The 14,318-nt window shown below is 39.7% G+C and overlaps 3 protein-coding genes across 8 annotated transcripts; 2 read left to right on the forward strand and 1 right to left on the reverse strand.

The window, feature by feature from the left end:
• Window positions 1-273: 273 nt before the first annotated feature.
• Window positions 274-2,982, reverse strand: LOC135544237 (sialidase-3-like). 2 transcript variants are annotated; one of them, XM_064971697.1, is made up of 3 exons: window positions 2,823-2,982; window positions 2,354-2,605; window positions 274-2,214 (listed from the first exon to the last, which is right to left on the reverse strand). In XM_064971697.1, the coding sequence occupies exons 2-3, from the start codon at window positions 2,582-2,584 to the stop codon at window positions 1,222-1,224; spliced, it is 1,224 nt and encodes a 407-aa protein (XP_064827769.1). In that variant the 5' UTR covers window positions 2,585-2,605; window positions 2,823-2,982; the 3' UTR covers window positions 274-1,221. The 2 variants fall into 2 exon arrangements, with proteins under 2 accessions (XP_064827769.1, XP_064827768.1); XM_064971696.1 differs by having other exon boundaries at window positions 287-2,214; window positions 2,354-2,602.
• A 310-nt stretch (window positions 2,983-3,292) lies between these two features.
• Window positions 3,293-8,883, forward strand: xrra1 (X-ray radiation resistance associated 1). Its single transcript, XM_064971202.1, has 17 exons — window positions 3,293-3,569; window positions 3,728-3,906; window positions 4,057-4,128; window positions 4,276-4,348; window positions 4,459-4,556; window positions 4,763-4,911; window positions 5,312-5,413; window positions 5,569-5,747; window positions 5,835-5,887; window positions 6,007-6,129; window positions 6,210-6,303; window positions 6,849-6,967; window positions 7,182-7,481; window positions 7,595-7,760; window positions 7,876-7,991; window positions 8,135-8,240; window positions 8,346-8,883. The coding sequence occupies exons 1-17, from the start codon at window positions 3,476-3,478 to the stop codon at window positions 8,498-8,500; spliced, it is 2,178 nt and encodes a 725-aa protein (XP_064827274.1). The 5' UTR covers window positions 3,293-3,475; the 3' UTR covers window positions 8,501-8,883.
• A 141-nt stretch (window positions 8,884-9,024) lies between these two features.
• On the forward strand, window positions 9,025-14,072 carry LOC135544240 (DNA polymerase delta subunit 3-like). Of its 5 annotated transcripts, none has more exons than XR_010456311.1 (10): window positions 9,025-9,153; window positions 9,700-9,820; window positions 10,114-10,224; window positions 10,339-10,512; window positions 10,609-10,681; window positions 10,773-10,949; window positions 11,417-11,514; window positions 11,620-11,719; window positions 11,848-11,935; window positions 12,168-14,072. XR_010456311.1 is itself a non-coding variant. In XM_064971698.1 (10 exons), the coding sequence occupies exons 2-5, from the start codon at window positions 9,789-9,791 to the stop codon at window positions 10,652-10,654; spliced, it is 363 nt and encodes a 120-aa protein (XP_064827770.1). In that variant the 5' UTR covers window positions 9,025-9,153; window positions 9,700-9,788; the 3' UTR covers window positions 10,655-10,681; window positions 10,773-10,949; window positions 11,420-11,514; window positions 11,620-11,719; window positions 11,848-11,935; window positions 12,168-14,072. The 5 variants fall into 5 exon arrangements, 3 of the variants coding, with proteins under 3 accessions (XP_064827770.1, XP_064827771.1, XP_064827772.1); XR_010456312.1 differs by having other exon boundaries at window positions 10,773-10,924; window positions 11,420-11,514; XM_064971698.1 differs by having other exon boundaries at window positions 11,420-11,514.
• The last annotated feature ends 246 nt before the right edge of the window (window positions 14,073-14,318 follow it).

Genomic DNA, 14,318 nt, shown 5'->3' on the forward strand with positions numbered 1-14,318 from the left:
ACCTCTTTTTGCTTTGTAATTATGGGGTATTGTGTGTATATTAATGATGTGAAAAAAAGTCATTTAATCAATTTTAGAATAAGGTTGTAACGTAACAAAATGTGGAAAAAGTCAAAGGGTCTGAATACTTTCCGAATGCACTATATTTTATAAGAAAGCAAGATTGTTCACTTTTGTTACATAATTGATAATAACATGTTAATAAGTAAACTGATTTCTTCATGTACCTGCTAAATAAGTTCACACTGGCCTGGAGATAAAGGTGGAAGGCCGTTGCACCACATTGTTTGCTCAGAACACTTTGTAAATCAAAAAGCTAAACATAGTTTATCAGATTTTTTACATTTATTTTCAAAAGATAGTTCTGCATGCCATTCACAGAAATGATTAACAATGTTTTCTGCATAGCCATGGATACAGGCAGGGACAGGATTGTGCAGATAGTTGAGACAGGACTAATATTGTAGCATTACTTAGAGACAGGGAAAAATAATCTAATTTGGCACATTGGAGTTCTCAGCAAATGAAGCTGATCTGTCCTTTAGCAGACACTTTTCAGAGTGGCTCACTATGATTACAGAGGGTCTGAACAACAGCATAAATTACATCAATAACATTCACAAATTACATAGTCATAACATTTATAATGCTATGGGGAATGTTTGAACTGTCCAGACAGGGATACAATGTGCATAAAGACAGGGTCGGATAGTGTGGCATTGGGAAGCCCATGCAGTTTGAACAGATGAGTCACAGTAGATAACAAACAACTTCATGATTGAGGGATGTCTGTTCATTCAACAGGGAGCAGAGTTGTGGCTGAGCAGGTTGTTCTCTTCACAGTGTGCTTGACAAGCATGAGAAACGGAATCCTTTGAATCAATGTAGAGGTGAAAGGAGTTACATTGCAGAACTAAGTAACAAACGTATGCTGTTTAAATAGACTGTCGTCCCATGACAGCATGCATTGCAGTTCATAGTCCGACTTCATAAAATGATCACATCTACAGATTATATCACATTTAACTATGATTGCATTTCAATGATATTTTAGTGTAAGTTGCCTTTTCTACACAAAACGACTTTGATATAAATGATCATATTCTTTTCAGATTGCTTCTTTTTCTATACTAATAAAGTATAGGGATGATAATGCATCTACTGACCACTGAATCTGATTGGAGTTAGAGTGTATTTCTGAAATACAACCCTAACGAAAACCTAGAAGGTCTTTTCTTTCTCATCAATGGTCTGCATGACATCACTGAGGGGAAAAGACACAAAAGCAATCTGTTCAATCTCACTCTTCTCCCCACATTCCATCAGGCAAGCAAAGTGCTCAGTGTCCTCACTGTAGGCCAGGTCTGAGTAACCACTGGGTCCACTGTGGACGATCCAGGGCCGGTCCCAACCTGACGTATGCAGTGGGGAACGGTTCAAATACACTCCCAAGTCTTTCCTCGTCCTCTTATTGGTCGGGTGGGTGAAGAGAAGCCAGGTTTGCGTGTCTGAGGCCCGTGGTGATGTGGTACCACCCATACCCTCTTCACCTTGCTCAGGGGCAGGAAAGCCAATCACACTACCTTGGCAACCACCATGGCCTGGCTCCACTAACCTCGGAGCCAAGCGAGGCTTGTCATAGTAAACCCCACTGCTCTCACTCAGAGCCTCCACTCTATGTCCTCTATGGCGGGCGTTGCAGTACAGGTGACTCCTGCCCTCGTGGTCTATGATCTCTGCCATCTCACATTCGCAGGACTTTCTTTGAAGCATCCTGCCCATTTGCCATGTCTGACCGAAGTCGTCACTGTATATTGAGAGAGCATGAGGCTGTACCGTGAAGGGGAAGGGGAAGGAGAAGCATTTGAAGTGGATATAATAGGCATAGGTAGGTATGATCAATCTTCCACTCTCCATTTGAATGCCATGGCCTGGTCCCACAGCAAATGTAGCCCACCTTCTGACCGTTTTGCCAATCACACTCTCTGTCAAGTCCTTTGTCGGGCTCCAGCTCTGGCCCTCATCATTACTGGTGATGTAGCACAGGTGGGCCTTATTCTTGCCTGTCCAGATCTGATGGTGCTCTGAAGTGTTCCCTAAAATGCAGATGAAAAACAGGAATAGAGTCTTGGTATTCTTCTCATACACCGGGCAGGGGTTCATGGTGCAGTGGTCTGGTAAACATGCTGACAACAGCTCCTGGGATTCTGACCACTGGGGAACAATGGAAAAGAATTGAAACAAAAATTAACAAGTAGAAACTGTAAGCTGTATGTAACAACTCAATTAAAGATGAACACCTTCAACTGTGTATTATGACTGTGATGTGTTTAGATTTGGAGGGGACAGTTACCTGAGTGGATCCATTTTGTTGAGTTCCTCGCCTCATAACAATACTTTTAGCATCACTGTCAATGAGGGAAGAGCGCTTTTCTGCAAAGGCAAGGAATGTCTGACTCTCTTTTAGGTAAATGAGAGCTGGAATTCTGTATCTTGTCCCAGTTTGCTCCTGTTTGAACAGAGTTGTTTTTGCAGGTTGCATTTCGATTCCTGGTAAATAACTCCTTGATGATATATTCCCCATGGCTGAAATGGCTGGTTCCTGCTAACAGAGGGATTACTTCAAACACACATGACATATCACCTGAGCCACTAAATTCACTATATTTATTCCCTTGACATGAAAGAAAGGCGTATAGGTTGAATCGGATGAACGCTTCGCACGACTGCTAGCTTACATTCAAGTAAATCATCAAGCTATTTTACATGCAAAAAGATGGTCTACTACGTCGACGTCGTTATAAGCCAGAACACATACTTACAGGAGCAGGCTTCTTAGCCTACAAATCACACCGTTGAGTCGTGAGACCCAGTTAAAACGAGCATAGCGTTAGCTACCTCTAAAACTCTTTATTATTATTATTTTTCCTTTCGCTATTAAATGTGGAAGCGTGTCGTGAAATAACAGCGTACGTAGCTCGTCTGGGGTGTATTCATTACGTCCTGCAACGGAAACCGTTTACCGTTGAAGAACCAAACGGGGGCAAACAGAGCATATGGAACAACACCGCTACCAACATGAATTTGTCCAATTGAAACTCGTTTTTGTTGCAAATTTGCACATTTCCATTTGGAGTAAACGTGTCTGTTGCTAAACGTTTGCAACATAATTGTTGTAATGAATACACCCATGTTGTGTGAAAGTCAGTGGCGGCAAAAGAGACCAAAACATTCTATACTGCCAACAGCTGGAGGGAATGTAGTCCCGACTTGTTGACGTGTTGCTAGGATACCGGAGTCTTGACTGATTGGATGTTTATCCACGTACACACATCATGAAAATTGTTTTTTTTCATGTCTGGCTGGTAAATTAACAGTTATGGTAAAATAGATCAATTTGGGCTGTAAATTGTGTAAATAATCTGGATAGCTCTCAACAAAAAGGTACTTGCTGTAGATGTAACAGTGGACGTTAATGGCTGCAGCCGGACTCTACAAATTAGATGTGGGAGACAGTTACCCCGCCAATTGTTTTCCCATCCGACCATTGTTTCATCAACGAAAAAACGGTATGAATTCACCACTCTCTAACAGCAATAGTATTCACTGTTCACTGTAGTCTTATCACTTCACTGATAGGCCTATCGAATGGCATTTGATTAATATATCCAAGACTGTCTGGAAGAAAATAATTCAGCATGGTGCTTGTTTTCTGTTGATTCGTTAGGGGCTGGTCACTGGCTGGTTGCTCACAGAAATGCAGTGGAACATAAATACAAAAATACACGAACTAAGAAATCAGAGGGAAACAGTTTTGCCTCAAACTCAATTGTGTCTGAGTGCACACGGGTTGAAGAGTATGCGACATCAGATATGCCTGGCTATACATTGGATGCTCCTTTCCTGGTAAGCAAAGAACACATTTGTTTTACAACTTTTTCAGAAAATCGCAAACCCATGCAGTAAACAATGAACAATGTATCTATGAAATAATATATTTAATCTCATTAGTTAATAAAAATAACTATTTTGAGATTGTTTTATATTGCCTTGTAGTTGTCATTGCATTGTGTGGACAAGCCATCTGACCTGTGCTCTGTTGACATCAGTGAGCAGAGATTGAATTTGGTAAGATTTGCTCTTTGAGCGATTCATTTAATTTAGTGTTGGATGAATTCAAACAGTCTTAATTCCAATGGAGATAGTTTATAGGTAGACACATAGCTTCATAAAGTTCAGTAAGTAATGTTTGACGTTTTTTTCTTTCTTCAACAGATCAATACAGAAGATTTCCTGGATTTTGAGAATGTTGCTTATGTCAACGCATCTGACAACAGTCTTACCATAGGTATATCATGTAAATATGTGTTTTTTCTTCATTATTTAACATCTTATACATACATGTTCATTTAAACAGATTAGAAAAGTAACAACAACAAAAATGATTTTCTGTTTCAGAGCCTTTTGGTAAATTCCCCTCTCTGAGGGAACTTGAGCTATCCTTGAATGGCCTCTGCAATGTGACACTCAATGTGGAAGATTTTCCTCACCTGGAGGTAAAATGACTCTATGGTTCTACAATACCCTGTACTCTCATAATTAACATGTTGGCAAAGCTATATTGGAAAGGCAGATACATTCATTGTTTAAGCCAGATGTTTTTAGATGTTTTAATTGAATCACTACACTGACTTGGATTGAGAAGGAATTACCTTAATCTCTCCCAACTAAATTATCTTTAACTGTATTTCATGTGGCACAGGTGTTGGATTTGTCTTACAACAATCTGTCTGGTGATGACATCATGTCCATTGGTCTACTTCCCTGTCTGAAAGTCCTTCATCTCACCGGGAATCAACTTCAGTTTCTTCCTCCCAACCTGGCAGCCCCTCCCCATGGCCCCTCACAACGGTAAGTTTATGTTACTGGAATCAAATTGTTTTTATTGTAAATAGTCAACTTTTTACTGTAGGTAGGTGCAGTTTTCTGGTTTAGTTCACCCAGTCATTGATGAAATATTCCTACTCAACAGGGTTTAACGACAGGAATGAAATGAGTGGCTTCCTGGTGTGCAAGTGTTCAGAAACGTGGCTCTTGTTAATTGTTATCTGCTTAAAGTTTATGGTGTAGTACCCTACATTCCATTAGGTGGCAGTATAGAATTACAAAGAAGAGAGATTTACATTCTGTCTCGTTATACAAGTTTGCACTGAATACCTGCAAACAGTGATGGACAATACACACTTAAAGTAATTTTATGAAAACTACAAGTATGTGGAATAATAAGCTAATATTTACTCCTACTGAATAGCGCAAAGGATAATGGCATGCGATTTCAAACTCTTGAAGTGCTGATGCTAGATGACAATAAGCTGTCCTCTGGTGTCTTCAGCAGCCTTGCCAACCTGAAAAGGTCAGTCATTGTTTATAAAGTTAGTATTTTTACTGTCCACAGTATGGTAAATTAAGAAAATACTCCAATACATTACAGTGCATAATACACACCTACCTGTATACCTACTGTATATATCTGTAAACTTCCATAGCAATATGGCATGTCCATTTTAGGCTACAGCATTTAAACCTGCAAGGGAATCGTATCTCAGAGGTACCAGAGGTGTTGCCGAGGAACCTGCAACAGAAGGGATATCTGCAACACCAGCAGGTGTTTCACAAACAAAATTGTGACCTACAGGACCTCAGGAATCACCGTGTCTTTGAGGGGTTAGAGACAGAATACATGAATGGTTGGTACGCTATATTTTTTAAATAACGTAGCTGGCTTGTACACTTCTTTGGACAATATTCATGTGTTTACTATTTCTTAAATCTAGCCGTCTCCAGTGTTCCGGAACACCAGCATGAACATGTCAAGAACAGTTCAGAGGTACAAAGTTGTTATGGTGATTTGTATCACTTCTTTGTGCTTTTATTACTTCTTCATACTCTATAACACTAACACTTGCAACTTATTGCTCTTTTTTCTGCATGTTCTTTCTATGATAGGATGAGTGTGGTCAATCCAAAAACGATTCCCCCATTCGCATATCCCTTGACACTGAGGAATTTTCTGGAGCATACGGTTTGCCACTACCAGAGCTTTGTTTCCTCAATCTGGCTGACAACAAGGTCTGTATATTGTCTGAATATATTTGGGAAGACTATACTGTGAGTAAGTGGAGTCACTTGTGTCTCATTATTGCCTACAGATTGTTGAGGAAGAAGCACTGTTGTCTGTGGCCCTGTTTCCTATGCTCAGTGAGATTGTTATTCACTCCAACCCACTGACCACACAGAGAAGTGGTATGTTGACTCTCTATATCTATTTGAAGCCTTTATTAGATATGAATTTGAGCTTTTGTTATATAATCTATTTAAGTATGAACACAGACATTTTATTAAAGTCCCAATGCAGCCATTTGAATCTCAATATCAAATAATTTAATATGGTAAAAAAAATAACCAAAAATAGCTTCTTAGCAAAGAGCAATTTCTCAAGCAACATTTTTGCTAGGACTGTCTGGGAGTGGTCTGAGTGGGTTGGGGGAAAATGAAAACTAGCTGTTGGCAGAGAGGTTTGGAACTCTCTTATTTGGAACTCTCTTTCTCACCGCCTGGTGATGTCACCAGGAAAGCCAATACTCCATCCCACCAAAACAGGCTGCAATTTCAGGCGGTCTTTTCAAATAGCTGTTACACTAAAACGGCATTTATCAGAATTTTCATAATTTCACAGTATTGTTCCTAACTCATAGAGTGGAAATATATATAAAACACAGGAAATAAAGTGTTTGATTGCACTGGGCCTTTAACTTTTTTTTCTTGTAATTTCTTGTATTTCCATCCAGGTGACCCACCACTTCTGACATACTTTCTCCAGGAAAGGTTGGGTATTAGAATTAGGCGCAAAAAGACATCAGAAGTTGTGAAGCCCCCTTTGATATTATGTATTGACTCAAAACGAAAGGTTTGAATGCAATATTCTTAATCCATATTTCGGCATAGCACATACTCATTTAACTAGGAAGTAAGATATAACTGCACATTTTTGACTGCACTGTCTTACTTTTCAGTTCAATATTTTTCAAACTCAATGCATTTTACATCATTCGGGTCTAACAGAGACTAACTTTTGATTTTGAAACTAATTGAGGAACATTCATATTTATCTTTTTCTTCAGGTAAAAAACAAAATCCCAAAGGTAACAAAGGTGCCTTTATTGATTCTCCTTGAAGAACCTTCTAGTCCTGCCTTACTTGATCCTGGCTCTCTGGAGGAGAAGCATGTTGAAGATCACTGTACGAATCCTCTCTCAGTAGAGAGAAAGTCAACAGAAAAGTCTGGCTGCTCCTCACACGCAATGGATGAGGAAAATAAACAGGAATCCATGGGAACTGCTCATAGAGTCGAGGCAATAGAGGATGCAATAGAATCATCAGATGATACCTTCCAACATGGAGAGTCATTCTTTGTGACACAGGTGATTTGCATGGTCTCTTTCATGATATTCAGGAGGACAGTTATTTGCTTTGGTTGAACATGCCAATGTACAGTATGGTGACATGAGTATAATAGTTAACTTGTTATTCTCAGGTGACAGATTTACATGATGAATCTGAATACCATCTGCTATCTGACGAGACAGAAGAAGTCAAAGAGATCGAGGAGAAAAATGAGTCATATGCAATTCCAGGAAAATTCAGAGGCTTTGAATTGCTATTGGATGCCAAACCAGATCCAGACATGGTGGAGCCTGTTGGTGAGGAGGACCCTTTTATGAATCATTTAAGTCAAAATTTCCTACGAGTCAACGGGATTGTGGGCAATTTCAATGCTGCACTCCCTTAAGTAATGTAATCTTATGTGTTCTACAGGACTACAACACACTGTGAGAATGTTGGAACAAAAACTCAAGAATCTCCTAGTTTACAGAGATTCCAAACCTAACCTTGATTGCCTGCAGAAGCCATATGAAGAGAAGGAGAAAAGGGTGAGCTATGTGAATAACATTCGAAGCACATGTCTACTAGTGAAAATGTCATAAGATCTGATCTGTCACGTGTTATCTGCTTCAACCTGTTGAGTTGTGTGTCAGTCATATTTAATAAAACAACAACAACCTTTAATTCTCAGATTGGAAATCTACCATCTCTGAGACCAAGAAAGCAGAGAGGAGAAAGAGTTGAAGAGATGCTCATGCAAATAAACGAGAGGAAAACAATCAGCGAAATCCCTCTAAGTACTAAACCTCTTTTTATTGTCATCAAAAACATGGGAAGTGAATATCTATCTATGTATTATGTGTCATATTATTTGTTAAGTATGTAATCCTGTTCTTTCATAGCTAACGTCTTAGAAGGCAAGGCCGTCTTCAAGGATGAGTATGAAGAGGCTTTGACTTTGCTGAGGGATATGAAGAAAAGGTACAAGATGGTTCACATGAAGGCAGTGGAGCAAGCAACACATATTGAGTATGAGAGGACCACCAACCACAAGTAGAGATTCACAAACTCTGTTACTTTCAGGAAACATGAACATTAAACAATCAACCAAACACTCTTCTTCCAATTTAGGTGAATGGAATGATCAGCTACAAATTATTTCTGGGCTGAAGGGAAAACATTCTTATTGAGTTTATTTAGCCCATCTATGACAACTGTTAATGTATAACATAATGTATATGTATAACATTATCATCATGCATTTGTTTGTCTTTCATTATTAAATAGCTCTGTTTCAACTTTATTCAACCTTGACAAGAAGGTGACAGTGGATCTTGCAAATGGAGGCACTGTCACCCAGGCTCATGGCAGTTTTGTATTTCAGTGGGGTATCAATAAAATCTGTTTTAATAAATTAGATCTAACAAGGTGCCAATGTGATATGGGGTGACCTGTCATCACTTCAACTTTGTGTGTCGCTATGATTCTGTACAAATACTATGCAACAGACCCTGAACGCTTGATACTCTTGAACATATCCCGCGCAAACACTCATGACAGGAAGTAAATAAAGGACCGTAAGTGACGTCGGTGTGTTCCCGCCTGAAACGGAGGCAAAAGAGCTATCGAATAGATAGCAACATACATTGGACAATGGATGACCTTTCTTTGGATAATATTGATGAATTTGTCAACGACCAGAATAAAATCGTAAGTCACTTAGCTAACTAATCTATCTCGACCGATCCAACTAGCTGTTCGGGTCAGCGACCTGACTGCTCAGGCTAGCTACGCTAGATAGCTATCACTTGCCCACCTTGCTATTGTCGAATGATGCAGTGTAGTTTTAAGACCGCATCAGGTCCCGAAATTGTGTGACTACACAGTCGGTTGGGGGAAACTTCGAGCAGTATTCCTTCCTAGAAGATAGGAATATAACATACCAGATCGAGCTTGCAAGTCTCAGGGTAAACTACATAAATTGGGTCGGAACTAGAAGCACAAGCATTTCGCTACTCTCGCATTAAAATCTGTTAACCTTGTGTATGCGACCAATACAATTTGATTTGTATGGATCCCACAGATCTCTGTTGACAACATACTTTTAAAAAAACTGTGTATGTGCTAACAGGTGACATACAAATGGCCGAGTCTCATTCTTGGGGTCCATGTCAACTTAGCCAAGCAATGTGTATCCAGATCCAACCTCCTAAACTGCCTTTTACAACCGAGTCCATCATGATGTGTATATTTCAGAATGCTATATCATTACATGGACCGCAAGAGGAACGAAAGCTCAGCTCTGCTCCATGCTACCTACCTTGCCTCTGGCAAGTTAGTCAAGAATGATACAACGGTTGTCAAGAATGGTACCACGGTAAGCGAACAAGCCAAAATGCCCAATTTCATTCACCATGCCCCTACATAACTCGACATTAAACAGTAGGCACATTTGGAAACAACGTTGGACATACGAGTCTTTGTTTTGGTATGTCTGAGTTTGTACTTAGGTTATTTTTCAATGCATTTTTTCCCCTTAAGTGTCACAAGGTGTCACTAGTGCAAGAGGATCAGTTGGAGGGTAAATGACCAGTTCACCTGCCTCCTTTCCTAACTCCATCTAGATGAATATGAGGTGTTGTGAATGTATACATGTTATCTGTCTTGTAGATGTGAAGTTGAAGCAGAGCCTGACCATCAGTGTACAGTGCTGAAAGACAGTGGTCCCCTGTACAGTGCGGATTATGATGCTGTGAAAGAGAACCTAAGGAACTGCAGCAGGTATATCCGTCTTCACACTTCTTGCTTGACTCAGTCAAAATAATAGATTGAGAAATTGCTGTTAAATATGAAGTTTGGTGAGTTATTTATCAGAACATACCAATCTATTTGCAGGTACAGTGCAATTCGCTGTGCTGATGCAGTACCCATGTCCTCGACAGAGGTGCAGCAGGCTCATGAGATGACACAGGCCCCACCGCTAGAGACGTCGCACACCAAATCTGGCATCAATCGTCATTCTAGTCTGGCAAAGAGTGAACATTGGAGCAGAGAGAGGATGCACCTGTGGTGCGTGTTTCTGTGCTCTGCAAAAGCCATGTGATGTTCATTTCATTCAGTACAACCCATAATGCTATACCTTGTGATGTCACATTTATTTGATAGGTTGAGCCCTCCAAAACTAAACCAGCTCCAAAGACACATCCTATGAGTAACTTCTGTGGGAATCAAGCAACTGGTGAGTTTTTCAACATTCACATATCATATATGGGGATATCGTTCTATAATTTCACATGTAAATACCGCACTATTGTCCTTTACATCTCAAGATAAATCCTGTATGTCCCCCACATCTGGCTTACATCTGACAAATCCATCAAGGAAGAGGTAGAAGCAGCCCATATGTCCTCTTCAGTGGATGAGAAGCCCTCAAGCCCAGTCCCTAATGCAGAGACTCCTGTCAAGGAGGAACTACCAAAAGGTGCTGTGGTTGAGAAAGATATTAGGTGTGTATTATTAACTCTTGTGGGAGTCCTTGTATGAATATACAACTTGTGTCATAATTAAAAATACCATGGGCACTGCAGTGATTATAAGAGGAAGTATTTGTTTGACACAGGGCTTGTATAGTATATTCGAACCAGTGATGAATCTTAAGGATTTTGGTCACCGCCAGCCGGGCTAGTAGACTTTTTATTTTATTATTATTATTTTTTAACTAGCCTGGGTCTTATTCGTATTCAAAGTCTGTGCTGAGCGATACATGTAAAAAATAAATAAAATAAAATAACAATAATTCACTTGCCACCGGGCTAGTTGGCACATGTTCTACTAGCCCAGTCTGAAAAGTGCTAGCTTAACTTCCATCCCTGCTCAGAACCAACATCTCGCAGAAACCTTGTCATCTTGGTGAACGGTGAGTGTTTTGAATGGCATTTCCAGAATCTGCTTTAACAGAATATTTTCCCTTCAGTAGTAAGAGCAAGCGTCTTGACCATTCCGATAGTGAAGAGAAGAAGAACAAGCGTCAGAGGATAAAGAAGCCCCAGTCAGACAGTACTGATGATGAGGGTAAGATGAGCTGTACATGCTTATTGCTCAGGCTCCCCTCGACATTCACACTGGACTTCAGAGTTCAACTGTTTCATGGTTAATAATAGAACTATTCTATGTTAGTTATTCCAGATTCTCCTCCAAGGTTGCAAGAACAGAGGGGCCCATCACCAAGCCTTCTGATTCAAAAAAGAAAGAACCTTTTGCTATTTTTCATTCAGATGTAAGCGTTCACATTTTATTTATTTAAGTACTAAACTGTTGAAGTTGCAGGATATAATTAGTAAGAATATTATTTTTTTCTGGGGTTTTTTAATCACCAATTTGTAATGATCGTTATCTACCTATCAGTCCATGCAGGAGCTTTTGGATTGTAAGAGGAGGAAGAGGAGACCTGTCTTGAAACCGTGCACCTTTTTGGATGACGAGGGGTGCATTGGTAAAAAATAAAATAATTGTTGTTTTCTATTAAACTTTTTCTTGTAAACATTTTGCTTAAGTATAACGCCTCTGACATACACATGACGCCTATTTCTTCTCCTTGAAGTGTGTGTCTGTTAAAGCTAAGATGAGAGATTGATATATATATATATATATATATATATCAATCTCTTAATCTTAATCTTAATGATGTCTCATCTCAAAACCATTTTAAACTGTCTCCCTTCCAGTGACTGAGAAAGGCTATGAGAGTGAATCCTACTCTGAGACGGAAGATGACTTTAAGGCAAGTAAACCATCCCAGATGAATCCAGACCTACCAAAACCATCAACTGGCAAGAAAGGGGAGGAGAAGAGAAGGAAAAATGTTGCAGCCTCTAATAAATCAACTAAGCAGGCTTCTATTATGGGATTCTTTCAAAAGAAATGACCGACATACTCGCAATGTACTGAACACTGAGAAGATTAACATCCATTTTGAGGGACTTGAGGCCCAGGTGGAGAGAAACTAGACTGACGCACATTATCAAATGTCCCGGCAACATTTGGAAGAACGCTGTAATTTTTTTCCTATTTAAAAAAACAAAAACAATTTGTTAATATATTTTCACATTACTGTATATGATAAAGTGGCATAAATATATCCACAACACATTGTAAAGTACCGTCAGAGCTAGTTGACCATTGCCATGCTATTGTACGGGGGGGTGTACGTCAAATAAAAATGTGAATCAATAACTTGTTTTTTTTTTTCCCTCACATTTTTAAACAGTCCATTCATATTCTCCAGTGGTGCTATACATTTGGGTGAGGTTTTTTTTCTCACCTGAGGAGCCTCGTTTCACTGCCAAAAATCAAATTAAACCTTCTAGTATTCAGTGAAATAACACCATGTCAAATATAGGTAGCCATATCAAATAATTAACATACAATCACATTAACCCTTAATCTCTCCTGGGAATTCCACTAATGGTCCATATGTAGCTGCTGCTCATGTTGGTATCTGTACTGATGGTGCAAAATACATGACAGGGAGACATAGTGGAGTAGTAACGAGTATGCAAGCAGTTGCTCCCGACGTCACTTGGGTACACTGCAGCATCCACCGAGAGGCTCTTGCCGCCGAGGGAATGCCTGACAGATTGAAAGACGTTTTGGACACTACAGTGAAAATGGTTAACTTTTTTAAAGCAAGGCCGCTGAACTCTCGTATTTTCTGCATTATGCAATGAAGGGGCAGCGACCATGTAACACTTTTACAACTTACAGAAGTGGGCTGGTTATTAAGGGGCAAAGTAGTGACACGTTTTTTTTAAATTGAGAGACAAGCTCAAAGTTTTCTTTACTGACCATAATTTTCACTTGTCTGACCTCTTGCATGATGAGTTTCTTACACAACTGGCCTATTTGGGTGATGTTTTTTCTTGCCTGAATGATCTGAATCTAGGATTACAGGGACTCTCCACAACTATATTCAATGTGAAGGACAAAATTGAGGCTATGATTAAGAAGTTGGAGCTCTTCTCTGTCTGCATTAACAAGGACAACACCCAGGTCTTTACATCAATGTATGATATTTTGTGTGCAAATGAACTCAAGTTTACGGACAATGTCAAATGTGATATAGCGAAGCACCTGAGTAAGTTGGGTGTGCAATTACGGAGGTACTTTTCTGAAGTGGATGACACAAACAACTGGATTCGTTATCCCTTTCATACCCTGCCTCCAGTCCACTTACCGACATCTGAACAAGAGAGCCTCATCGAAATTGCAACAAGCGGTTCTGTGAAAATAGATTTTTATCAGAAGCCAATGGCAGATTTCTGGATTGGGCTGCGCTCAGAGTATCCTGCCTTGGCAAATCGCGCTGTTAAGACACTGATGTCCTTTGCAACCACGTACCTATGTGAGAGTGGATTCTCGGCCCTCACTAGCATGAAAACCAAGTACAGGCACAGACTGTGTGGAAAATGATTTAAGACTGAGACTCTCTCCAATACAACCCAACATTGCAGAGTTATGTGCATCCTTTCAAGCACACCCTTCTCATTAACCTGTGGTGAGTTAGTCACAATTTTCGATTAAAAAATAAGGTTTTATATGTAAGATGGTTAAATAAAGAGCAAAATTATTGATTATTATTATTTGTGCCCTGGTCCTATAAGAGCTCTTTGTCACTTCCCACGAGCTGGGCTGTGACAAAAACTCACACTCATTCTTCTGTTTAATAAATGTATTGTATAGTGTGTGTGTGTGTGTGTGCAGGCTTACAATGATGGCAAAAAAACAACATTTGAGAGTGTGCTGACCCTGGTGCTTAGAGAGGGTACGCAGCTGGAGGTTGAATGTTTGAAGGGGTATAGGACTATAACGTTTGGGAA

Source organism: Oncorhynchus masou, chromosome 8, assembly GCF_036934945.1.
Source record: "Oncorhynchus masou masou isolate Uvic2021 chromosome 8, UVic_Omas_1.1, whole genome shotgun sequence".
In the NCBI taxonomy this organism is placed as follows: Eukaryota; Metazoa; Chordata; class Actinopteri; order Salmoniformes; family Salmonidae; genus Oncorhynchus; species Oncorhynchus masou.

What these genes read in the sequence shown, in the direction of transcription:
- LOC135544237 (XM_064971697.1), bottom strand. Translation starts at nt 2,584, where the DNA reads ATGGGGAATATATCATCAAGGAGTTATTTACCAGGAATCGAAATGCAA. An exon ending in AACAAAATGGATCCACTCAG is followed by an intron (nt 2,215 to 2,353) that starts GTAACTGTCCCC and finishes ATTGTTCCCCAG; the next exon opens with TGGTCAGAATCCCAGGAGCT.
- xrra1 (XM_064971202.1), top strand. Translation starts at nt 3,476, where the DNA reads ATGGCTGCAGCCGGACTCTACAAATTAGATGTGGGAGACAGTTACCCC. An exon ending in AGCCTTGCCAACCTGAAAAG is followed by an intron (nt 5,414 to 5,568) that starts GTCAGTCATTGT and finishes TGTCCATTTTAG; the next exon opens with GCTACAGCATTTAAACCTGC. An exon ending in AGACATGGTGGAGCCTGTTG is followed by an intron (nt 7,761 to 7,875) that starts GTGAGGAGGACC and finishes TGTGTTCTACAG; the next exon opens with GACTACAACACACTGTGAGA.
- LOC135544240 (XM_064971698.1), top strand. Translation starts at nt 9,789, where the DNA reads ATGATACAACGGTTGTCAAGAATGGTACCACG. An exon ending in TTGTCAAGAATGGTACCACG is followed by an intron (nt 9,821 to 10,113) that starts GTAAGCGAACAA and finishes TCTGTCTTGTAG; the next exon opens with ATGTGAAGTTGAAGCAGAGC. An exon ending in AGAGAGAGGATGCACCTGTG is followed by an intron (nt 10,513 to 10,608) that starts GTGCGTGTTTCT and finishes TTTATTTGATAG; the next exon opens with GTTGAGCCCTCCAAAACTAA.